Source organism: Microtus oregoni, unplaced genomic scaffold, assembly GCF_018167655.1.
Source record: "Microtus oregoni isolate MIOR12 unplaced genomic scaffold, Mior012 000009F_ref0000495, whole genome shotgun sequence".
NCBI classification, from domain to species: domain Eukaryota; kingdom Metazoa; phylum Chordata; class Mammalia; order Rodentia; family Cricetidae; genus Microtus; species Microtus oregoni.
Window position 1 is genome coordinate 24,408,373 of NW_024543068.1, and position 26,306 is coordinate 24,434,678.

At 40.3% G+C, this 26,306-nt stretch overlaps 1 protein-coding gene across 3 annotated transcripts in view; it reads right to left on the minus strand.

Annotated features, from left to right (window-relative positions):
• The window catches only part of Pcnx4 (pecanex 4), a 69,683-nt gene that overhangs the window by 32,851 nt on the left and 10,526 nt on the right, over window positions 1-26,306 (minus strand). For 2 of the 3 annotated variants that reach the window (XM_041658170.1, XM_041658169.1), the window contains exons 3-10: window positions 24,035-24,214; window positions 23,263-23,765; window positions 22,938-23,038; window positions 22,698-22,817; window positions 19,447-19,810; window positions 18,149-18,252; window positions 16,726-17,744; window positions 15,570-15,756 (exon numbers count right to left, since the gene is read on the minus strand). In XM_041658170.1, the coding sequence (XP_041514104.1) occupies window positions 15,570-15,756; window positions 16,726-17,744; window positions 18,149-18,252; window positions 19,447-19,810; window positions 22,698-22,817; window positions 22,938-23,038; window positions 23,263-23,765; window positions 24,035-24,214 (2,578 nt within the window). Of the gene's footprint in view, window positions 1-105; window positions 162-15,569; window positions 15,757-16,725; window positions 17,745-18,148; window positions 18,253-19,446; window positions 19,811-22,697; window positions 22,818-22,937; window positions 23,039-23,262; window positions 23,766-24,034; window positions 24,215-26,306 lie in introns of those variants that run through there. The other variant, XM_041658171.1, reaches the window with a different exon arrangement.

Here is a 26,306-nt window from a genome sequence, read left to right on the forward strand (position 1 = left end):
CAATCTTTTCGAGAATCAGTTTGAAGTTCTCCAGGCTGATAACAATCTTCTCAAGAATCAGGTTGAAGTTCTCCAGACTGATAACAATCTTTTCGAGAATCAGTTTGAAGTTCTCCAGGCTGATAACAATCTTCTCAAGAATCAGGTTGAAGTTCTTCAGGCTGATGTTAAGGAGAAATTCATTACTATGGAAGAGGGAACAGCTGATCTGGACCATAAGATTCAGTCCCTTTCTGTAGGAAATGAAACATTAACTGAGAGAATCAAAACTGCTGAATGTGACAATCGGATTTTGTCTAAAGCTTATGACAGATTGACGGAAAGATTGTCAATACAAGAAGGCACGGTTTATGCCATAAAAATTATGTCCAAAGATGAGATGTTATCTCTAACGGACAAACTTCATACTTTAGAATCCTCAATGAAGGCTTTGGAACATAATTCTGGACAGGAGATTCAGACATTGCAGAAGGCAATAGTGAATAGAATTGAAAAGATTGAGGAATTTCTAAATTCTGATGAGGAAGAGCAAAGGGTAGAAAGGCAAATTTTAACTACATCTGTGGGTAAGTCTCTCCGGGACAATTTCCACAAAGCTCTACCTACAGCTCTACCTGCCTTTCCAGTAATAACAACAGAGAAGGTGATTGGTTCCAAAAACCCTAGGGTCATCAAGGAGGATACATGGGAGCCTGTGCGTATGAATGATCTCAAGGAAATAAAACAGGCTGTCATGACTTTTGGGATGCAAGCCTCTTTTGTTAAAGAGATGCTAAGATCTTGGGCCACGACAAGCAGAGCAACCCCCTCAGACTGGCTCCAGCTGAGCTCTGCGGTACTCGAGAGTGGACCGCAATTGAAATGGAAATGCTTATTCAGGCAAGAGGCTAGACTCTTAGAACAGCAGGAAAAAGCAAAGGGAATTGACATTTCCCTAGATCAAATTCTAGGTGAAGGGCCCTTTTCCGATCCTCAGGAACAAGCTAATTTGGATGAAAACACACTCTCCATGTGTACTACAGCAGCCTTAAGGGCTTGGGACAGGGTACAAGACCCAGGACAGAGAATGGAATCATTTGTCAGAGTTAAACAGGGTCAGAGAGAACCCTTTAGTGACTTTTTACAAAGATTAACTAAGGCTGTACAAATAGGAATATCTGACCCAGAAGCAAGACGTATAATGATTGAGTCTTTGGCTTATGAAAATGCAAATGTGGAATGCAAAAGGATTTTGGGTCCTTTAAAGCTCAGATCAGCGCCGTTGTGTTGCAATACGGAGCGGCGGGCTGTGTCCCGCCACCCGGCTAGCTTTACCCAAAATAATTACACGGAAACTGTATTCTTTTAAACACTGCCTGACCCATTAGTTTCAGTTTCTTATTGGCTAGCTTTTACATATTGATCTAACCCATTTCTATTAATCTGTGTAGCCCAAGAGCTGGCTTACCAGGAATGATCTTAACCTGCGTCTGTCTGGAGTGGGAGAATCATGGCGACTCCCTGACTCAGCTTCTTTCTCCCAGCATTCCGTTCTGTTTACTCCGCCTACCTAAGGGCTGGCCTATCAAATGGGTCTAGGCAGTTTCTTTATTAATAAGAAATCACTCCCACATCATTTCCCCTTTTTCTGTTTAAACAAAAAAGAAAGCCTTTAACTTTAACATAGTAAAATTACATATAGCAAAACAGTTATCAAGCAAGAATTACAGTTACAATATTTATATCTATTTTATCTTTTATCATAACTAAGGAAAACAATAACTATCTATTCATTCTTCAACTCCATCAAAGACTCCAGAAGGATATAATACTACCTAAGTAAACAAGAAATAAGAAAACTCTAGAAATGACAGAGACATCTTGCTGCCTGGATAGTCGCCCAAAGTTCTTTTGTATGGTTGGGGCATCCATCTTCAGCCTTCAGGCCCATAGTATCCAGCAGACATTTCCATGAAGCAGGAAATTTCAAAGACAGTTCAGTCACTATCTGCTGTGTCCTGCAGAATGTCTCGCAGACTCTTTCATGAGTCATGAACCCCAAAAGACCGTCTCACCTTTAGGCAAGTTCAGCAGTCCTCTCTCTGCGGGTTCTCTGTGTCCATTTTATGCAACAGTCCAGGCAAGAGCAGTTTCTTGCCCAAATGGCTATCCAACTCCATAAGGATCCTCTTCAATGCCCATCTTCCTCTCGAAGTAGATTGGTGCCACCAGGAGCAGATATGTCTCATTGTCATGAAAAGTCCTAAGTTATTAAAACATTAAATGCCATATCCTGCAGTCTTTGAAAGATATGAAGAATGTCTCTCTAACTGAAATGTATCTCTATATATTTAGAAAATCTAACTAACATGACTACAAGCTTGACTATTATTGATGATTAACCATTAACCTATAGTTCTTAATTATACATTACATTTTTAAATGAACTACACAATCACAATACCTTAATCAAGATCAGAAATACATATACATATAACAAAATTGACTGTAAAATCCACACCAATGCAAATTACTCATACCTATATCATTTCCCCCTTTAAATGTAAAAGAACATTTACAAACAATATTTTGGGAACATGGGCGCAGTTTTTTTCTCTCCAAACTGCTTCCTGCTGAATGGGGGCGCTGTTAATCAGATCATTTAGGGTGTAACCTGTGTGCCAGGTTTATCTCAGTTGGCAGTTGAGTGAAGTAATTTCTTGAGGGTGTTCACAGGAACTTTTCAGGAGGTCGTGGTCTATCATACCATATCGGGATAGATGCAATCCATAGGGTCTGGTCCTCTGTGAAAACAAAAGAAGACCCTTTCCAAAGCATCATATCCTTAGACCCAAATTCTGAAGTCATACCCTCATGATATCCGTTTTGGTTCCATTTGGCAGCCCATAGAATGAAATGTCTCTCTGTACTTAGCTCCTTCACAGTCAAAAATTTTAAAGAAAACACAATGTACATAATCCAGACTCTCTGTGAATTTTCCATTTTTACGTGGCTTATTTTTGTTTATTTCTTTTAATCTCTTAACTATTTGTACTCTGTCTCTTTAAAGACTTTACCTTTTTTTTTTAAAACCATTAACTTTATTCTCTATATTCTTTTCTTCTCTCTCTCAAGCCTACGTACACTCATCCAACACTGTGGTCTTTTATGTCTGAATCTGTTTTATTGTGAATCTGTAACATTTTTTTTACTATCCAGGAGCATTTTTTAAAATGTTAAGCAGTTCTTAAAAACTTAAGATGCACCATGTACAGGTAATACGGTACCGCCTGTGTCCTGCCCAGTTGAAACCTTAAATGCGCTGTTTTAATGGTAATTACGGTAGTTTCTGCCTGAGACCAGCACAGTTCAGCATGGCAGAGCCGAGCAGCTCCTGCCTCAGAGCCATTTGGTGCCCCTGAGCCACACACAGTTCCAGGCACACAACAGTCCACATTGCCATCAACCAAGCCGTAGCACATTACTCCAAATGCTCCATTCAAAAGCTCTGTCTCCCGCAGGATCCAGACAGAGATCGCATTGGTGGCACAGCCCAGAAAGTCACACTTTAAAATGACGCAGCTTTTTTTCTGCTGCTGTTGCTGATTCAGGAACTCTCTCTACAGCAAGCCACCAACAAACAGCCAAAAGCTGTGTTAAACTCTGTTTTTTTCTGTGATAAAAATTAAGCTCTCTCAGGTTTTACGTGGAGTTCATTAGCACGTTGGGAGCCACTCTGTTGCAATACGGAGCGGCGGGCTGTGTCCCGCCACCCGGCTAGCTTTACCCAAAATAATTACACGGAAACTGTATTCTTTTAAACACTGCCTGACCCATTAGTTTCAGTTTCTTATTGGCTAGCTTTTACATATTGATCTAACCCATTTCTATTAATCTGTGTAGCCCAAGAGCTGGCTTACCAGGAATGATCTTAACCTGCGTCTGTCTGGAGTGGGAGAATCATGGCGACTCCCTGACTCAGCTTCTTTCTCCCAGCATTCCGTTCTGTTTACTCCGCCTACCTAAGGGCTGGCCTATCAAATGGGTCTAGGCAGTTTCTTTATTAATAAGAAATCACTCCCACATCACCGTTGGAAGAATGGGTCTTGCATACACTCAATGTTGATACATTTGATTATGGCACTGAAGCATGGGTAGAAAAAGCAATTTCCAATGGTAAAAGGAGACACCAGAATACCAAATGTTTTAATTGTGGAAAAATGGGTCATATGAAAAGGAATTGTAGACAACGGATTTTCAGAAATAATAATAATAATAATAATAATAATAATAATAATGCATCTTTCAGAAATAATAATAATAATGCATCTTCTAGAAATAACAGAAATAGGAGGACTCAGCCTTCAGGTTTATGTAGAAGATGTGGAAAGGGCAGACATTGGACGAATGAATGCAGGTCTACAAGAGATAGACAAGGCAACCTGATACAGTCGGGAAACGTGAGAGGGGGGGCCTCACAGGCCCCCATGGCAAACATGGTTCAGTCATATCCAGTTTCTGCAGAGAACGTGCCTCATCAGGACAATTAGGAAGCCCCATGCCTACTGTTACAAGCAATAATGATCAGAAAGATAAGTTACGTGTGTTTTGGCAAACTTCTATAAATGATCAAAGACCTAAACTGAGAGTGTGTGTAAATGGCATTTTTATTACTGGCCTGCTGGACACAGGTGCTGATGTAAGTATCATTACCCCAGAATCTTGGCATCCGTATTGGCCTCTTCAAAATGTAAATGTTCAGCTCCTGGGAATTGGAACCCTATCTCGAGTAAGGCAGAGCACGAGATGGGTTGAATGTATAGGGCCAGAGGGACAAATAGGAAAATTAAAGCCATATGTAGCCAATATCGCAATGAATTTATGGGGTCGTGACCTATTACAACAATGGAATACCGAAATTAACATTCCTGCTAAATCTAGAGCCTATATTTCTGAGAATAATATTAAAAGATATTACAAATGGAGAAAACCGGCCATTCGGGCTGTACAAGAACAAGCAATTGATGTCCCTTCAGAGATACCAACAGCCTTGCCTCTAAAATGGTTGACTGAGAAACCAATATGGACAAAGCAATGGCCTTTAGCTGAGGAAAAGTTACAGGCTTTAGAACAGCTGGTACAAGAACAATTAGATGCTGGACATATAGAAGAATCTACCAGCCCTTGGAATTCTCCTGTATTTGTGGTTAAGAAAAAATCAGGTAAATGGAGAATGGTGACAGATCTCAGGGCCATCAACAAGGTTATTCAACCTATGGGCCCTCTGCAATCTGGAATTCCTTTGCCCTCTTTATTACCAAAAGGATGGCCTCTCATAGTTATTGATTTAAAGGATTGTTTTTTCACTATACCTTTGCAAAAAGAAGATAGAGAAAAATTTGCCTTCACAGTGCCTACTTATAACAATTCTCAACCTTCGAGGAGGTACCACTGGACCGTTCTCCCCCAGGGTATGTTAAATAGCCCCTCCCTGTGCCAATATTTTGTGAACCAACCATTGCAAATAATACGCAAGAAATTTCCCAAATCTATAGTATACCATTACATGGATGACATCTTGTTATCCGATTCAAACATGGATACCTTGAATAGACTGTTTGAAGAAATAAAGATACTTTTACCTAAATGGGGTTTGCAATTAGCTCCTGAAAAGATTCAGAAGGGAGATTCTGTTAATTATTTAGGTTATAAAATAGGTTTGCAAAAAATTAAGACACAAAAAGCACAAATTAGGAGAGATCGCCTACGGACTCTTAATGACTTTCAAAGGCTGTTAGGAGATATTTCCAGTCTACGACCAGCTATTGGAATAACACCTGATTTAATAATTCATTTGAACAAAACCTTGGATGGTGATAAAGATTTAAACAGTCCCAGAAAATTAACAGCTGAAGCAGAAAAGGAACTGACAATGATTGAGGAAAAATTACAACAGGCACATGTGGACAGGGTGAATCCAGAGCTCGATTGTATTCTCGTCATACTACCATCAAAAATTTCTCCTACAGGAATTTTAATGCAGAGAGATGATATTATTTTGGAATGGATCTTTTTACCACATAAACCAAGTAAGAAACTGAAAACTTATGTGGAAAAAGTCTCTGAGTTAATTATAAAAGGCAAGCTGAGACTTCGTCAACTAGCAGGCATAGACCCAGCAGAAATTATAGTGCCTTTCACTGCTGATGAACTAAAGAAATTATGGGAAGATAATGAACCATGGCAAAGAGCTTGTGCTAATTTTTTGGGAGACATTAATAACAACTATCCAAAAAGCAAGCGGCTTAACTTCATAAAGAGAACTTCTTGGATTCTTCCTCGAATCGTCCGTGATGCTCCAATAACTGGAGCCCGTACATTCTATACTGATGCCAATAAATCAGGGAAGGCAGGTTACAAATCAGAAGACTTGGATAAGGTGGAACAAAGTCCATATACTTCTGTCCAGAAGGCGGAATTATATGCCATTCTTATGGTGCTAAGGGATTTTAAAGAACCTATTAATATAGTTACAGATTCACAATACGCAGAAAGAGTTATTTTACATATTGAAACTGCTGAATTTATACCTGATGATACTGAACTAACCTCATTGTTCCTTCAGGTTCAAGATTTGATCAGGAACAGGCTTTGCCCTATGTACATAACACACATCCGATCCCATACGGGTCTGCCAGGTCCTCTAGCACAAGGTAATGCAGAAATTGATCAATTATTGATTGGTAGTGTGCTACAAGCCTCTGAATTTCATAAAAAACATCATGTTAATAGCAAAGGTTTGAAGAAAGAGTTTTCAATTACATGGCAACAAGCTAAGGAGATTGTAAAGAAATGCCCTACTTGCTCTTTCTATAACCAAACGCCACTGCCTGCAGGGGCTAATCCAAAGGGCACCCAAAGGAATGAAATCTGGCAGATGGATGTGTTCCACTTTGCAGAATTTGGCAAATTAAAATATGTACACCACACCATAGACACGTATTCAGGTTTTCAATGGGCTACTGCCCTGAGCTCAGAAAAGGCTGATTCAGTAATCACACATTTATTGGAAGTTATGGCCATCATGGGTATACCTGCGCAAATAAAGACAGATAATGGTCCAGCATATGTATCTAAGAAAATGAAACGCTTTTTTGAATATTATAATATAAAACACATTACAGGTATACCAAATAATCCTACAGGTCAGGCAGTTATAGAAAGATCAAATCGTACTATAAAGGATATGCTGAACAAACAGAAAGGGACCGAAAATACCCCCAGAAATAGATTACATAATGCTTTATTAACCTTGAATTTTCTTAACGCTAATGAGAAAGGAACGACAGCAGCAGAAAGACATTGGATAATGGAAAAGTCTGCTGAACTAAATCAACCGATTTATTTCAAAGATGTGCTGACCTCTCAGTGGAAGCCAGGAGATGTGCTACGTTGGGGAAGGGGTTTTGCTCTTGTTTCCACAGGAGAAGAAAAATTGTGGATACCATCAAAATTAATAAAGTTTCGATTTGAAGAGGAGAAACCTCTTGGAAAGGAGAAATGACAACTCATCCACAACGATGATATTCATACAGGTGGTAAGAAAAACATATAAAATGGGGGCAGGGTTCTGTTCTTATCTCCACAGGAAAACACTCATCTTTGAGAAATTCAAGGAACCCTGGATGTTTGGATACTGACAGATGGAAAAATACCTGCCCAATAGGAAATATCAAGACAACTGAATGGGTTGTGTAAGTAATATTAAACCATATTTCTAAATTTATAAAGCTGGTTTTGAAGTTGGACTCTGGCTCAGTCCCTCTCCAATTCCAAGCCTGTTAGTAAGAGAAAAACCCAGAGTTTCTGGAGTTTCTGTCTCATGTCAAGAGCCATGATATGGGACAGAAAGAAATATGAGTTTAGAAAACATCTTTGCTTTTCTTCATATCTATCATACTTTTCATTGAATATATCTATCATGTCTTTCATTGAATATATATATATGTCTATATGATTAATGTTTAAGTTTTTCATAATGAACAATGAGTTTTTCCTGAAGTGACATTTGAAGTTTCCAGGAAGAAGATGGGGCCCCATAACAACAACTCCACCTGGTTGATATGACGTCATGATACTGATAGCGCTACTACAAGACCTGCTTTGGGTACCAGCTGCACAAGACAGTTCCAACTTGGTTAGCTGAAATGGTGCACATCTTATACAACATTTTGGTCAGACCTGCACGAAAATACTCAGAGACTATTTGCAATTTTAAAAGACATTATCTTGAAATTTAACCATCATTTTACTTTCACAGGATCCCCCAGAAAGAACGTCGCCCCTATGACAGCTGGAAGTAATTCTAGAGAACGACGTCCCCTCTCCCAGTAAAGTTTGTCCTTGGGTTTAGGGACATCATTTAGGGGTTGATTATAATTAGTATATGATTGAGGGTTGGGGGAGGAATTTTATAAGCTCAGGGATCATTTTGAAAAAAAAAAAAGAGGGATGATGGGATAATAGACAAATATATTGGTATAGATTGACTATTGTACGCATGCATGTTTCTACCTCTGTTTAAAACATTTTTATGTATTGACATATATTGTATTGATATATATGTTGTATATATTTACCATATTGCAGTGTACATTTCTACCTCTGATTAAGATACTTATATAATATTTGTGTATTGATATATATTTACCTACTGCAATGTATATTTGTACATTGTTTATATTTGGAGGTCATTGTCCTCATTTGTTTCACAGTCGTTTATTGTCTTAGTCTTTAAGTTAGATAGATATTGAGAATTATATAGACTAATTGTCATCTAAGTTTGTCATTTATAATTAGACTAATCAGGTTCTTTAGATATATAGAGATTATACTCAGTATAGATAGATAATCTTCAACCTCTTCAAAGAGCTGTAGAAAATGGCCTTTAATCTAACTCAGAGTTTTGTGATAGTGAGACACAATTGCTCCTGGCAACACCGCTCTATTCCCGAGAGAATGTTGAGCACCAAAAACACTCCACCTGGAGCCTTTCTATTTGGCAGTACTGGCCTTTGGGCAAAGAAATGCCCATACCTCAACCACTGACACAGATACAGAGCGTGCATCAATGGATAAAACAGGACTGTCATATCCTGCCAAGACAGGGTAAGATAGTTTTGAAAAGTTCCTTGCCTTTAATAATGGTATGTCAGTTATGTTAGGCCTTAGCCAAAATTGGTTGACTCAACGTTGCAAACGAGACTTTGGGTGATTGCCCAGGTAGTCAGTTGTCTCTGTCAATTGTTGCACATTTTGGATATATCTCGTTTGTTGAGTAGTGTTTATTCCCTTCTCAGATCTTTGACTGAGTTGAAGATTATATAATTGTAGTTACTCTTTACATTATTTGGACTTCTTGAGATAGAATGTTTAGCAAAGCTTTTGTTCTCAATATTGTTTGTTGTATTTATTATTTGTTGTTATTGTATGTAATTGTATTTGGTTTAGTTCTGTCTTATTTAGACAAAAAGGGGAGATGTAGGGATAAGTCCCGCCCCTTAAGGGGCGTGTTCGCCTCGGGCTAATGTCTGCCTATAAATTTGGCGAGCAAGCTCCGAGCTTCTCGCTTCTGCTTTCCTGGTCTCCGCGGGAACGGTGGTTCTGTAAGTCTATTTCTACATTAAAGCTATATATATATATTTTTACACTCTGTCTGCATTCGTTTACACCGCTACACTTACATATTATAGTAACAAATCTTTTATGAGATATGTGGTTATTTTTCCCATTCTGGGTTGTGTTTTCACTTTCTGACAATATCTTTTGAAATATAAAGTCTATTTTTTTAATACTGTTTTGCTTTGAAGCAGGGCCTCATATAGCCCAGGTTAGACTCAAACTCTATATTCTGTGTAGCAGAGGATGACCATTCTCTCTCTCTCTCTCTCTCTCTCTCTCTCTCTCTCTGTCTCAGGTTGCTTTGTAGCTCAGGTTGGTCTCATACTTGTGGCAATCTTCCCCCCTCAGGTTTCTAGACCCTGGGTTTCAGAAGCCACGAGGCCAGCAAATATAGGACTTGTGCTCTTTTTCTGCTTGTTTTGTTTTTCCTTTTCTAATACTGGAGGTTAAACTTAGGGTCTTGTTACATGAGGTGAACATTCTACTGATGAGCCATTTCCACACTTCTGGTTACCCTATCTATTTATTTTCTTTCTTTTTGATACAGGCCTCACATAGAATGAATAAGTATCTGTGTTACAGTCATGTATAACCTTGAACTCCTGATCCTCTTGCCTCTACCTCCTGAGTGCTGGAGTTACTGTACTATGTTACCTTGCCTGGTTTTATGTGGTGCTGGCCATTGAACCTAGGGCTTCAAGCACCCTACACAAGCACCCTATACAAGGTCTCTAGCCACTGAGCTGCATCCCTAGCCTCAAGGTTTTATTTAAATATTTTCATTTTCACTTTTTATGTGTATGAACATTTTGCTTGGATGTATATCTGTACACTATATGCATACAGTGCATCAGAAGGCTAGAAGAAGGTGTTGGGTCTCTTGGGAGTTCCAGATGGTTGAGAGGTGCCATGTAATTGCTGGAATTGAACCCTGGTCCTCTGGAAAATTAGACAGTGCTCTTAAGGATTGAGCTATTGTTCCAGTCCTAAAATATTTTATTTTTAATGATGTATATCAATGTGGTTTCATTTGTTCCTAATACTTTTGTTATTATGTCTAAGAATATATTCTCAAGTTTGAGGTCATAAAGATTATGCTCATATTTCTCCTAAACTTTCCATGGTTTTAGCTGTAACATTTAGTTCTTTTATGCAGTGGAGGTTAGTTATTTAATACAGTGTTAGCTGAGATCGTCAGTGGATTGAACAGCATTTTCAAATAAGATGAATGTCAGTCTAACCCACAATACCTGTGAATATGTCCTTTACTGAAACGGGTAATTTGCAAATGTAACTAAGGATTTTGAGATGAGATCCTCCTGGATTTACATGGATCCTAAGCCAATGTCTAGTATCTCTGTAAAAGAAAGGAGCAGGAGAGCACCCCAAGATACAGAAAAGAGGGTCACTTGAAGACAGAGACTGGCGTTATGGTGCGACAAACTGAGGAATTCCAGGAGCTAGCAGATGCAGGAGAGGCTAAGGGAAGAACTCCTCTCTAGAGCCCTCAGAGGCAGGATGGTCTCCTGATTGTTGTTCTTTAAAGTCACCCAGTTTGTGAGAATGACTTTGTGTTGTAGTCACGGGAAAATGACATCCATAACCCAATGCTTCTCTTAACTGAGGACACTCAACTGTCTCAGTACCATTTGTTGAAAGCATTTTTCCATTATATGGTCTTGATAGCCTTGTTGAAAATCAGTTGAATCATATTGAGTGAGGTAACCCAGACCCAGAAAGACAAATATAATTTGTACTCACTCATAAGTGACTTACAGCAAAGGAAAACCAGCCTATAATGTACAACTCTAGAGAACCTAGACAACAATGAGGACCCTGAGAGAGACATACATAGATCTAATCTACATGGGAAGTAGAAAAAGATAAGATCTCCTGAGTAAATTGGGAGCACGGGGATCACGGGAAAGGGTAGAATGAGAGGGGAGAGGCAGGGAGAGGAGCAGAGAAAATTACATAGCTCAGTAAAAATTATAAAAGAGAAAACCAGTCGAACAAGACTATTCTTGATTCCACTCCCCTCACTTATACAGTGCCTTTATTTATAATTCCACTTCCCTCACTTACACAGTGCCTTTATGTATAATTCCACTCCCCTCACTTGTACAGTGCCTTTATGCGGAACCACATAGTATCATAGCTTTATGATGTATTTTGAAATTCACCAGTATGAGGTCACCACTTTTCTTTTAAAAGATTTTCCTGGCTATGCTGGGTCTCTTGATAGTCTTTGAGTTCTAGAAAATCACTCTGCCAATTTTTACAACAGGTAGATAGGCCTTGAATGGGGCTGTGTTAAGTCTATAGATGAATTTGAAGAGTATTGATTGCCATTTTACACTTAAAAAATTTTATATGCATGGGTGTTGCACAATATCATATATTGTGCAAAGTCTATGTACTACTTGCAAGCCTACTGCCAATGGAGGTCAGAAGAGGGCACTAGATGCCCTGGAGCCGGAGTTGCAGGTGATTGTGAGCCATGTGAGTGGTGGTGGGAACTGAACTCAGGTCCTCTAGCATAACTGCTGAGCCATCTCTCCAGTCTCAGGTATTATCATTTGAACAATATAGTTTGATTCACAAACTTGGGTATTTTATAAACATGAATAGTTTCATTTTATTTAGATTTTAATTCCTTCTTTCAACAATGTTTTAGTTTTCAGAGTATGTGTTTTATACTTATTAAGTTTCTACCTGTTTTGTTTGTTTTTGACATAGGGTCTTACTATACTAGACGGCTGTGAACTCACAGATCTTGCCTTAGCCTTCTGCACGTAGAGATTCAAGGCATGAGATACTATGCCTGGCTTGCATTTTGTTTTTAAATTTTATTTATTCACTGTGTGTGCATACAGACACATGTCACAGTGGACACATGGAGAGGCTAACTTCTGAAAGTTGATTCTCTTTCACCACGTGGGTCCTGAAGATGGAACTCAGGTCATCACATTTGGTAGCAGGTGCCTTTACCTGCTAAGCCATTTCAATGGTCCTTTACTATTTTTGGTGGTAATATAAGTGGGATTTCCTTATTTTATTTTGGTTTGTCATTGCTAGTATATAAAAATAGCATAGATTTTTATGTTGACCAACTTCTTAGATCCTGCAGTTATCTTGAATAGTTTTAAAATGGAATCCTTACATCCTGAACACAGACTGTACCACCTGCAGACAGTGTTCCTTCTTCAGTTCTGATCCATGTGCTTTTCTTTCTTTCTTTTGCCTATTACTTTTCATCATAGCTTAGCTGTTACAATAGATTTACATCACGTACTGTGGCACAGGCCTCTAGTCCTTGCAGTATGAGTGACAGAGACAGGACGATCCCACAGCTAACTGGGCAGAGAGACTCTTGCTGAAAGATGGCCGAGGACAGAGAAGAGAGGGAAGAGGAAAGAGGTTGACAAGGTTTGTTTTCTCACTGTTCTAGAGATGGAGATGTCTGTGGTAAGGGTTCACCATAATTAGGCTACAGTGAGGGCTTTTTCTGGCTTGGAGAAGGAAGACTCCCTCCTCTGTCTTTGTATGCTACACATACAGGAAAGTCTAATGTTACCTTTTGTTATAAGGCCACCAATCCCATCACACATTTCAACACTTATGATCTCATCAAATCCAAATTACTTTCCAATACACTGAGGCAAGGGTTTTGATATGAATTTGAGACAGAAGCAATCAGTTCATTACATACAGACAGAACTTCAGCACAATATTATGATGGTAACTATATCTAATAACTATTAACCAATTCCACATCTTAGTGTATTCACACTGAGGCTAATGAATCATTTCTTTTGGGTAGCACTTCAGAGCTCAACTTTTACTTGATTTTTATGTAGTAAGGAGCGGCAGGCTGCTTCCCGCTGCCTGGCTCCCAGCTAGCTTTACCCAAAATAATTACATGGAAACTGTATTCTTTTAAACACTGCCTGGCCCATTAATTCCAGCCTCTTATTGGCTAATTTTCACATCTTGATTAACCCATTTCTATTAATCTGTGTAACACCATGAGGTGGTAGCTTACTGGGAAGGATCTTAACCTGCGTCCATCTTGGAGAGGAGAGCTATAGCGTCTGCCTCACTGTCTTCTTTCTCCCAGCATTGTGTTCTGTCTACTCTACCCACCTATGTTCTGACCTATCAGGCCAAGCAGTTTCTTTAGTAATTAACCAACGAAAGCATCAAATAGAAAGAAGACCCACCTACATCATTTTTATTTATTTTTTCTGGTTTACTTCTGCTGCTACACATTTTAAATATCAAATTCAGTGGCTGGAAAAATGGTTTTTACTATGAAAGGGTATTGCATTTGTTAAATGAGGTTTTCTTCCTTTTTATCTACTTAGATAATTATAGAGCCCTTGTTTCTTATTCTATGTTATTGTGTATTGCATTAACTGTTTTTTATATATTAAACCAATATTATACTATTTTGACACAAAAGTTGTTTTTATAGCTTGCTGGATCAGTTTGCTAATTCTTTGTTGAGGACTTTGCACCCATGATGATGGAGTTGGTTCTTTGCTGAGTGTAGTTTGCCCTGCTGATTGTTTTTAATTCATAAAAAGTGCACTACTTTCTGTTACAAGCCAAAGGGTACACTCATTACATACCTCAGTGTATCCACACCGTAGTTAATTTTTTTTTTCAAGACAAGGTTTCTCTATAGCTTTGGAACCTGTCCTGGAACTAGCTCTGGTAGACCAGGCTGGCCTCAAACTCACACAGATTGCCTGAAAGGTGTGTACCACCACCGCCTGGCTAAGTTATTTCCTTTGGGGAGTTCTTCAGACTCAACTTTCACTTGATATTTATTTATTTATGCACAAGGAATTACAGGTCTTTTCAGCTCATCTCTTTCAATGTACCACCTCTATCAAGTGAATAGGCAAGCAGGGGCAAAGCCCAAATTCTTGGGAGTAGCATATCTAAGATGAAGCCTCCTGTGAGAAGGGCTGGGCAGAAGGGAACCCATTCCTGACTGTGTCTGGAATTCGGCCTCAGCAGTTACAGTGGGAAAGAGATTAAGCACACTGATGTCCTAGCCTCCAGGGAAACTTCCCCTTTAACTGTGAGCAGAGGAGGAGGGCGAGCCTGTGTTCTTGGCTGTGCCAGTCTAATGCAGTTCCCATCTCACTGAGAAAGGAGGCAACAGGATGAGCTTCAAATGCTGGCTTCTTGCTATTTTTTAATAATGGTTTTCAGTAGAGTTTTCTAAACTAATGTTTCCTTATTTGCTATATGCCTTAGGGTTATAAACTTTCAAGGTAATTTTTAAAAGTCATTTTTGTTGGCAACATATAGACCAAATTACTTTTATTCTTGCCATGGTGCTAGACAGACCTAAAACCCAAAATAGGCTAATAACATTCAATTTTCCATATTGTGTTCAATAAAGATACGTTAAAATGTAATAAGAACAAGAGTAAGTATTTTTAAAAGTCCTCTATTTGAAGAAGCTCTGAACTATCAATGGTTGAATGTGATTCAAATGAAGCATATATGTCAGCAAAAGAAGTAATTTGCCACCCACAAGTTAACTTCTCTTCTTGGGGTTAGAACTAAAGTGATAATTCTTACACTTGAACTGGGCATAAAAAAACCCACAAAGTATTTTATCAATTATGCTACAGCAGATCACACACACTAGCTGTCTTATAGATCAGCTGTTGTGCAGTAATTACTCAATATTTTCAATAGCCCCCTATTTGGCTGCCAAAAGGAAATGAACCAGCTATTCTAGATTACACTACTGGATTACACAGTCATAATTATGAATGCCTTGCAACTTTCATTAACATTATCAACAGCTGGAATGTCATGCCATTTATCAGTTCAAACACTCTACCTTTTCCAAACATTAAGGTTTATTCATGGAAATGACTTACCATACTAGACTCATACCCCAGGGAAAACAAGCATGGCTTTTCTCCTAGAATTGCTTCCTTCCACTGCTCTTCAGATACCAAACCGATGTACCAGTCCCTCTCGTACTCTCTGAGGTAGTTGGTCAGTTCTTTAAAGTCTTCTATTGGACCCAAACTTGCTTTATCAACCATTAGTTTCAGTGTATACCTAAAAAATGGAAACCCAAACAATTTCAGAATATTTATAGTTAACTTTACAGAGGCAAGCTATTTGTTGACTAATTTTAAGTCTCTGAAGTGAAAGCATCCCATGTTAAGCCAACACTAGTTGTACATTTAATGGCCAGCATGGAAGAGGTGGGAGCACGGTGACCAGGTCATCATTCCTAGCTCTCCAGAATGAGCTCCAGGCCAGTTTGGGACATTGTCTCAACAGCCAGGATTTCCCAAGATAAAATCATCCATTTCAGATAAAAACTGAGGGACATAGGGCTGGAGACAGAGCTCGGCTGCTGTGTACTTGCCTAGCAACAACAAAACCTGGGTTCAATCCCCAGCACCATGTAAGCTAGGCCTATAACACAGCACTCTGGAGGTGCTATAGGCTGGAGGGGCGGAAGGACCTCCCGCAACAAGCGTTGAGGATGGAACCTGCATATCCTGCCTCCACCTCTAGAGTGGCTCACAACCATCTGTAATGATATATCTGGTGCCCTCTACTGGCCAGAATATTGTATACATAATAAATAAATAAATAAATAAATATTTAAAAAAAATAACAATAAAACCCCAAACAAACAAAATGAGGGGGAAATGCAATCAGCTGAAATGAAGGCATCCAAGGAGTGCAAGGAGTCGTATTTTAAAAATTCTCTACACAGATGGGTGGTGGTGGCACATGCCTTTTAATCCCAACACTTGGGGGGCAGAGGCATGTGGATCTCTGTGAGTTCAAGGCCAACCTGGTCTATAGAGAGTTAGGGCTATGTGGAGGAGTCCTGTCTAAAAAAAGAAATTCTCTACACAAAATCAGAAATGTAGAAATTAAACCGTTTCCAACTCAATCATACTATAGACTAAGTCTTTTCTTTATTTTTATGAAAGCAATAAAAATTGTAAATGCAAGAATCTTCTAGTGAAAAAAAGGAATAACTTGTGTATAATCAAAGTGAGTTACCTGAATGCTTTCCGAACTAGCTGGAACAGATCTGGCTTTTCTGAGAGCCAATCCAAGGCACCAGAGCAGGGTAAGCCACCATTGTAGACTCTTACTATCTGTCCAGGACTAGGTGCCACGTTGTCTATTCCAAACAGACCAATATAGCACGCCATCACTGTATGGACATACAAGGCCTTTAGAGCTTTATCCTTTGCGATGTCTTCCAGCACACTTGACTTTTCTGAGTGAAAACATTCCAATTGCCTTAAAACAAACTGATACCAGTCTTCTGGAAACAAGGGGCTTGCCTCCCTTATTCTGGAGTGTGGTGTACAGTTAGATCTCCATTCTTCAGGTAAACTTAGCAAGTGCGACTGCGAACAACTGAACTCCACGAGAGGGATGTATGCCACGTCTTCTCGTTGGCCCTTGTCGACAGCAGGGAAGCCCAGTAAAACCGTCCTATAAAGATCATTTTTGGGACCTGTGCTTGAAGAATGATCATCTGCACCCTGGGAGTCTACTGACCCTGGAATAGGCAAATTTGTATCTGCTAGATCTTTGAGCTGAAGTTTTTCTTTTCTGTTTTTGATACCTGGTTCATCATCAAAAATATTATCATCAGACCAGTCATGGAAAGTGTCTGAATTTAAACTCTCTGAGTCGTCCAGGGATTTTGGGCATGGTGGAGTGTTCAAGGCAGGCAGGGCCACTGGTAAGGCTGCGCTGGTCTTTTCAGTTTGGTGACTATTCTCCTGCGTGCTGGGCCTTTTAGAACAATACTGCATAAGCACCCACACGAGCACTTTAACAAGGTCTCCTTTGAATTCCTTCAAGTTTTCATGAGAATCAATGATGCCAGATAGGACACTCCTGGCATCAGAGTACAGCTTCACAGGCAGAATGGTACATGGGGTCAGGACATTGCCCAAGTGCTCATTAATTTGTGGGCCTTCTTGCTGAAAAGCACTTCCAAACACTTCGTCCACTCTCTGGGCTTCAGCAGTGTGGCAAGATGTTTCCTGTAATTCTAACCCCTAAAGAGGAAAGAGAAGCACTTGGGTTCACAACTGTCTCTCACCCAGGGAGTACAATGGAACTCTGGTTTCCAGGGGATCTGATACCCTCTTCTTATCTCCGTGAGCATCAGGCATGCATGTGGACACACACGCAGGTGAAATATCCATACACATCATAAAATAATAAATTTTGAAAAAGACTAGAAAAGAATGTCGGCTTTTGTTACCACGTTTTAGTATGCAATCAGCACGAGCCAGCCATCAGCATGTGCTTATTATAAATACCTTTAGAAATCACCTGGGGTTTTCATCGGCTAAGATTTGCTTCTTCCAAGCTAAGTAATAGTTTGATGTGTATATAACAAGGAAGATTGTACACATGCCTATAAAAAACCACTGGGAAATGTTCAAGTGTTACTGACCTTCACATTAACACAGCAGTAAGGATAGCCACGCTCTAAGACCATTATCCATATTAGACGATCCTCAAAACGGCCCAAGTAATGAGAGCCAGGGAGGAGGAGACCTAAAAGAAATTAGAAAAGGGAGGGAGGAAAGGGAAAAGTAGGAAATAACTCTCTGAGCTTGTTTTATTTTTTTCTATAAACATTTAAAATTAAATATCTAGACCCCTATTCAATGACTTTGTCCATCACTAGGTCAAGAATAGAAAGGAGAACCCACTGCCTGTCACGAGGTGTCTAACTCTTAAGGAACACTCAGAAGAGACAACACAGAAAAACTTAGGACATGTTTGTCAGAAAAATGACCAGGTAGAAACTTTGGAATAAAATGCTGCCATACATCAGGCATTAGGGAAAGGATGAAAAGTAGGCCAGCCAGTTCCACAGTGATCTGAAAGATAAACTAGAACAGTGTTTTATGGCTTTGACATTTCTACAGAATTTACATCATTTGTGATGTATGGCTTTTTTTTTTAAAGCTGAGGTCCTCTTTCAACACAGTCCTCCGAGACTTATTCATGCTGACTGCAACCAGCTCCAGTTCATTCACAGCCGCTGGAGGCCAATGGATGAACACAGCCGGATCTAAGATTCCTTTCCTTAAACAGTTCCGGTACTTTCATGTCTTTGCTATTAGAAGTAACAGTTGTGGGACCTGGGTTTTGGAAGTCTCCTCATTTAGCTGTGGGACTGATGGGTGAACTCAGCAGGGCTGGCTGCCATTCTCTGAAACGCCTGCTTGCAGGGACTCTGAGTGGCAGCTGGAGAGTGAGGACCTTCCACTGTTGCTCACGCTCACGGTTTGTGCAAATAGCACACCTGCTTTCCTTGACAGGTCTCGTCCTGGGATGTACGAGGCAGGGTGACTCACACAAGCAGCTGGCTTCCTTCTATGGACGACCCTACGGCACCCGTCTGACAGAAATTCATCAGAAGAGGGTGGAAATTCTAAGCAGAAAGGTGTTTCTAGGCTTCAGCGGCGAGCCTGTCACCTGAGTTAATTTAAGCAAATGTTTTCCTTTTAAGCTGTCAAATCACCCTAATGAAATTTTCCCTAAGTATTTTTATTTTATAATTTAACCTCCAAATAAGCAGCAGAGATATAATTCCATCTGATATTTAGTCTCTGCCTATATATCAAAGTACTAGCACCTGTTTTATGGTTGGACCAAAAGGAATTTTTGCTTTTTGTTCGTCTTTTTTTTGGTACCTCAACTATATGAGTAAGAATTTCCTGAGCACAGCCCACCACTCACCCAAACTTCCTGCTGCCATTGCATCCTGCAGACTTGCGGTCAAGCTGGGGATCATCTGGTGGTAGAACACTGTGTCTGTGCACACACAAGCTGTGCTGCCCACTGCTTCTGGCCAGCTCTGAACTGGGCGAGGAAACCCCACCAAGAAAACAGGAAGGGTGAAGAGGGGCAGTAGAGGAGCAGACAGGAGTGCCGAAAGGCCTATGATAACCAACACAAAGGGCGCGAACACAGCGTTAAGGACACACAGAGTGGTGGTTGTTCTCCTGTGCTGTTTTTTTTCTGTCCACGATGCCAGAAGCACCGTCATTGCAAACTGCAATTTAGTGAGGAACTGAAGCAAACGGTCCCGCATGATACCAATCTGTGGATAAATAAAAATTATTATTTGGCTTAGCAAATGCCTTATGAATTTTCAAAAATCACATAAGGAAAAAACACATAATAATTATATTACTGCCTCAGTATTTTGAGGGAACAGTCCTAGCAAGTCATTCCTTGTTATAATTTTGTGCAACCTCAAAATTAATAAATAAGAAACTGCACTTGTAAGTGTCTATTGCCGTGAAGAGATACCATGACCATGGTAACTCTTATAAAAACAAAACAAAACAAAAAAACATTTCATTGGGGCTGGCTTACAGGTTTAGAGGTTTAGTCCATTATCATCATGGTGAAAAGCACAGGCAGACATGGTGCTGGAGAAGGAGTCAAGAGTTCTACATCCAGATTGGCGGGCAGCGGGAAGAGTGAGGCACTGGGCCTGACATGAGTTATCTGAATTTGAGACCTCAAAGCCCACCCCTTCCTCCAACAAAGCCACACCTACTCCAACAAGACCACACCTAATAGTGGTCCCTATGGGACCACTTTCCTTCAAAACATCACAATAAGTTTTTTCTTTCTTTCTTTCTTTCTTTCTTTCTTTCTTTCTTTCTTTCTTTTTTGAGGCAGGATCTTATGTAGCCCAGGCTGGCCTCAAACTTGCTATGCAGTTGAAGATGACCTTGCACTCCTGCCTCTCTTGGCCTCCACCTCCTGAGAGGTTAGGCAGACAGACCCCTGCTGGCAAAACTGGTTATGTGCACACTTGGGATCTTTCATGCAAACTCATCACTCCACCAAGGAGGCTAGTAGTCAACCCAAGTTTGGTCTCAAAAAAGCTGGGCAGTGGTGGCACACTCCTTTAATCCCAGCACTTGGGAGGTAGAGACAGGAGGATCTCTGGGAGTTCGAGGCCAGCCTGATCTACAAGAGCAAGTTCCAGGACAGGCTCCAAAGCTACAGAGAAACTCTCTCTCTCAAAAAACCAGCCCCTCTCCAAACAAAACCAAAACATAACAACAACAATAACAAAACTAAGTTATACTATATCACTTAAATCTTATAATAATTTCTCACAAGCTATTAAATTATGTGACTAGGATAAACTATAGGAAAACTTACTTACTGAAGCTAATTGAAGAGGGAAAAAAGACTAGATTGACAACAAAAGATTGAATTAGACTACACTGAATTAACTAAGACTGAACTAGTATTTTATATTTGAAATATAGGTTTGCTAGTTAGAGATACTTCATTTCTAAAATGTAGTGCAATTATTAAAATTTATGACTCAATATTATGTAATTAGCTAAGTGGTATTTTGAGTTACTGCTATTTTTTCAGTTAATTTTCTTTTTGACAATTTTATATATGTACAAATGCATTCTGATTACATTCCCACAATCCTCTCTTATCTCCTCCCATGCCATCAGCCCCAATTCTTCCCTATAAATTTTTACCCCACAGTCACAACTTTTGGTTTTGTTACTTGAGTTTCATCTGGGGCATCTGTGTGACACTGAGTTTGGAACTCTCCACTGGAGCCTGATGGACTTGCCAGTGGGCAAACAACTGAAAATAATGACTCCCCCAACTATTCACACAGAACAGCTAAGTTTTGGATGCCTTCAATATTATAAAATACTATCAACTATAAAACATTTAAATATTAATATTTACTGGATATTATAAAACATTAAGAATGATCACTACCAATCTTTTTACCAGCTCTTCCCAAAACCATAAGTGAATGCAATACTTTTAAATTCATTTTACATGGTCCTGATATGTAAACCAGACACTATCACAAGGAAAGGTAGCCACACATACATGCATACACATGGCGTAGACATACATCTTGAGAACACAGATAGTTGGTATTAGCCAGCTCAGTACCACCCCAACAGATGAAAAGGGTTGGAATGCATGGCCATTTAGGAATATAAAGCTGGCTCAGCAATCAAAACCCAACACATCACACTACATAAAGAAACACAGAAGAAACATTGGATAAATCTAGCCCCTTCATGATAAGAACACTTGCTGAGTCATGAATGGCACTTTCTAAGACAGGGAACATCTATGCAGGATGCTGACTGATAGAAGACTGACATATTAATGAAGGTTGAACAGGTTCCTCATGAAATGCCTGCTTTTTCTCTGTTTCCCAACATAAAACAAAACAACAGCAACAATCACTGCAAGATGTCACTTTACACCATGAATATGGTCATAATAAAAATAGCAGGTAACAAGTGTTGGTGAGAATGTGGAGCAGCTGGGAAAACCTCATATACTGTTAACAGTGTATTTCCAAAATGGTAGAGTCAGGCTGGAAAGCAATCTGCCAGTAGCCTGAAGTGTGAAAGGCAGATGACCAGATTTCTACGTATCCATCCATCCATCCATCCACCCACCCTATCTCCATGGGTACTTATCTCCAAGGGAAATAAAAACACATCTGCACAAAAATATGTATATAAATGGTCACAGTAAAATTCCTGTCAACAGTGAAAAACAGAAACTTAAACATCTATCATCTGATGGGTGTATGAAGCAAGCATGGTACATGGACACACAGCAATGTACTTGACCACAAAGAAGTACCTGTACATGCTATAGGAGTGAACCTTGAGAGCATGCTAAAAGCTGAAGAAAACAGGTAAGGACCACACATCCTACGACACCTTTCAGGTTATTGATCCAGAATGTGCAACTCTAGACAGAGAAAAGTAGGGACCTGGAGGCTGGTTCTGGCACAGATACAGATGATAGGAAGGGCGGGATAGGAAACGTGGAATATTGAGAAGTTAGATTGCAATCATGGCTGCACTACTCTGAATATATACCATTGAGTAAGAAGCCTTCAAATAGATGAGTTTCACTGTGTGTAAACAAACAAACAAAAAGCCTCCCGATATACTCACCAATAGCAGTCTAGTTCCCGTATCAAGGCTCCTGTTCCACCAGCAGTCTGTGTCGGACACCACGTGCACTGCCGATACGATCACAGTCTCTAGCAAAGCATTTTCTGTGTTCTGCCACACCTACAGAACATAAACGATCCACTTTTCTCAGGTAGAATTTGCTAATCTAAGCAAACTGTTTCTAAAGACCACCATTACACTCAGTCCCAGGGAGTGCCATGCAAGGCATTCTGGGATTACCGTTCTGAAGGCCCTGCTGAATCCAATGGAGACAGACAGAGAGTGTAGCCCGTGTAAGGAGCTGTCCAGTGCGAGGAAGGCCACCATAGCCAAAGGTGATACTAGAGCAAAACAGACAAAATCGAGGCGAGTTTGATTACTGCAGAATCTCCTGCCACAGTTTACCTTGGTAAATTGCTTTCAGAAGTACATTCACGCAATGAACAAACTAATAACAAAAGCATAACAACGAAAACGAAACATAAAGAGCATCAGGCATGCTACATACACTTGAGGGTTCTTTTCTGACTACCCTTTGTAAGAGTCAGCAGACTGTAACTCCTACCTAGAGTTAGCAAGATCCATCTGACAACCCCAACCTTCAGGAGCTTCTTTTGTTTCTTGAAGAATAAAGACACAGCTTGTACATCCTTCGGATAGAAAGGGTTTCGGAAAATTCCAAAGACGTAGATGCTTTGAGTTTCTCTCAGTATCCACAGTATTGAAAGTAGCGCCATCAAAACATAGCCCACGATGGACTGAGCGCTGCTTTCGGAAATGGGTGAGAAGCCGGCGGAGTAATGATGCAGCAGTCCCGCCTCCAGGAGAGCCACGCCCAGCATAGCCACGCCTAGCAGGCATTCCTTCCTCCCGAACCCAGATCCACAGCAGCCTGGGAAAGCCTCGCAACCGCTTCCCACTCTGTGCCTGAAGGCCAAACTCAGGTCACTTAGGTTAAGACTCAGTAAGAACCCAAGTCCAGTCATGAAAAGAACCACACCAACGGTGCTGGGGATGAAGTAGGACACAACGGGCGTTCCGGCAGAGACGAAGAACATTACCAATAGCCTGGAGGGAAAGAAGGCAGAAGATTTACTTGAAAGGAATCTGTTACTAAGAATTGACCTCTGACCAGCAGGATGGCTCAGGGGGTAAGGGTGCTTGCTGCCGTTGTCCTGAGCTCCATCTGTAGAGCCACATGGTGGGTGGAAGGAGCAAACTGACTCCCGCAAGTGCCATGGTAGCCATGGGCACTCACCTCCCCACACCACAATAAATAAACAATGAGAAAGTGAAAACAAAAGTTACATCAAACTTCAAAATGCAAAGCAACTTACCGTAGGTGAGTCGACATGGGCGAGCCTCCGAGACCAAACTCTAAAACCTGCTCCACTGCCCAAAAGAAAAGCGCGTCAGGGGGCGGCAGAGTCCCAAGTGCCCACAGGAAAGGCAGTAACACAAACAAGATGTGCAAAATCTGATTCATTTGCTCTAGAGCTGCTGTATTTATAATAAACCTGTAAGAAAGAGAAAATACTTAAATCATACAAAGTACAAATCGATCCACAAAATAGCACGTATCACAAAGCAAGCGTCCAGGAAAGGCCCTACTCCCAGACAGCTGCGCCCTAAACCAGCAGTCTCCTCAGCTGAGCACAAGCTTTACAGATGTGTGCACTCAAATATGCAAAGAAAGAAACTAATACAGCCATCTGTAACACTGAGTGCAGAGATTTTAAAAACGGAATACATGAGGCTGGAACACATTCTCCCCCTAAATCTACGTTAGCTGAAATCCTACCAGTGATTCTTCATAACCATAAGTAACTCTGGAGAGCTGAAGCTGTAGGAACACGCACTTCATGGCAGTTCCCTTCTTCTCTTCGCTCTGCCACTGTCCTCAGACTTTGAAGTCGCTATAGATAACAGCAGCGAGCAGCTTAGGTTATGACAGGTCACTGGGAGATTGACTAACATTAATAATACTCTTCTGTTTTAGACAAGTAATGTTATGAGTTTAAGACATATTTGTATAATACAGTCTCCTCAGAGCAGGGGCAGGCCCCCTCTTAAAATGAAGAAATTGATACTCAGGAAAATATTTGGAGTTAAATATAACAAAACAGATTTAAATTGTTTAATAAAAATTCAAAACATGGGAAACCATTCTCAACCTACTGCTAGTTTTTCAGAATAAACCTGATCAAACACTATGTCAAGGGGCTAATGAGGTGACAGGACTCATGGAGTAAGAGAGACTTTCAGGAGAAAAAACCAAGACCCAGACGTACAGCAGGATTGCACTCGAACACCTGAGCTGTTGAGAATCACAGACAAAGGCCAGACTTCCGCTTACAGGGTTTCCAAGTCTGTAAATTACCGATGCAGCAAGCACACGGAACTATCACTATAGCCATGATCTACACATATTCACTCATGGGCATGCCTGGCCTAGCCAGTCACACACCGCTTCACACTCTAGGTTCTTCTTTCAAACTGTTGTAAGTAGGAAGCAAACAAGCACAAGGTTAATATGCGGTGCTAAATTAGAGGACCCTCTTTCCGGTGCTGGAATTTGAAAGAAAATATTCTCCATTCTGAGAAGAAACGCTCCAATTAACAAAAAGAATCAAGCTACACGTGACAGCCTACAGGTGGTAAAGGACACCTGGTTAGTCTGTTTTCAAGAAAACCTTCCTCTCTAAAATACACCCGAGAGCAGAATTGCATGAGAATAACCATGCTCAGGAAATGTTTTACAAAATCAAGTTCTATTTTGAAATATTTTTCTTCTTAAAAAGCAATGTGTTAGCCGGGCGGTGGTGGCGCACGCCTTTAATCCCAGCACTCAGGAGGCAGAGGTAGGCGGATCTCTGTGAGTTCGAGACCAGCCTGGTCTACAAGAGCTAGTTCCAGGACAGGCTCCAAAACCACAGAGAAACCCTGTCTCGAAAAAGCAACAATATTTATCAGATATTATATACAATTATGATATTATATAAGTGAATGTAAACATATAATTAACCAAATACTGATCATTCTGCTCCACACATGACCTCCTAAAGATGGTTACTATAGCTAATTACTTTACATGGGAAAGTATTTAATGTTTCTGATAATGTGACAGAAATTTCCTAGGATTAAAAAAAGTTTTGAGATTATAACTATAAAAATAGAGGACTACTGAGAACTCAAGGACAATGGCACTGGGTTTTGATCCTACTGCACGTACAGGCTTTGTGGGAGCCTAGGCAGTTTGGATGCTCACCTTACTAGACCTGGATGGAGGTGGGTGGTCCTTGGACTTCCCACAGGGCAGGGAACCCTGATTGCTCTTCGGGCTGATGAGGGAGGGGGACTTGATTGGGGGAGGGGGAGGGAAATGGGAGGCGGTGGCGGGGAGGAGGCAGAAATATTTAATAAATAAATAAATTAATTAATTAAAAAATATTTTAAGTTCTTTACACCTGAAAATCCACTTGCCAAGAAATAAACCATGCCCACACAGAGGCTAAGAGACTATCAATGTGTACCATTTCCTCAGATAAATCTCGTCTCTGAGGTAAGCATTGCAGATTTAACACTTGCTTTCCATAATATAAAATTCAT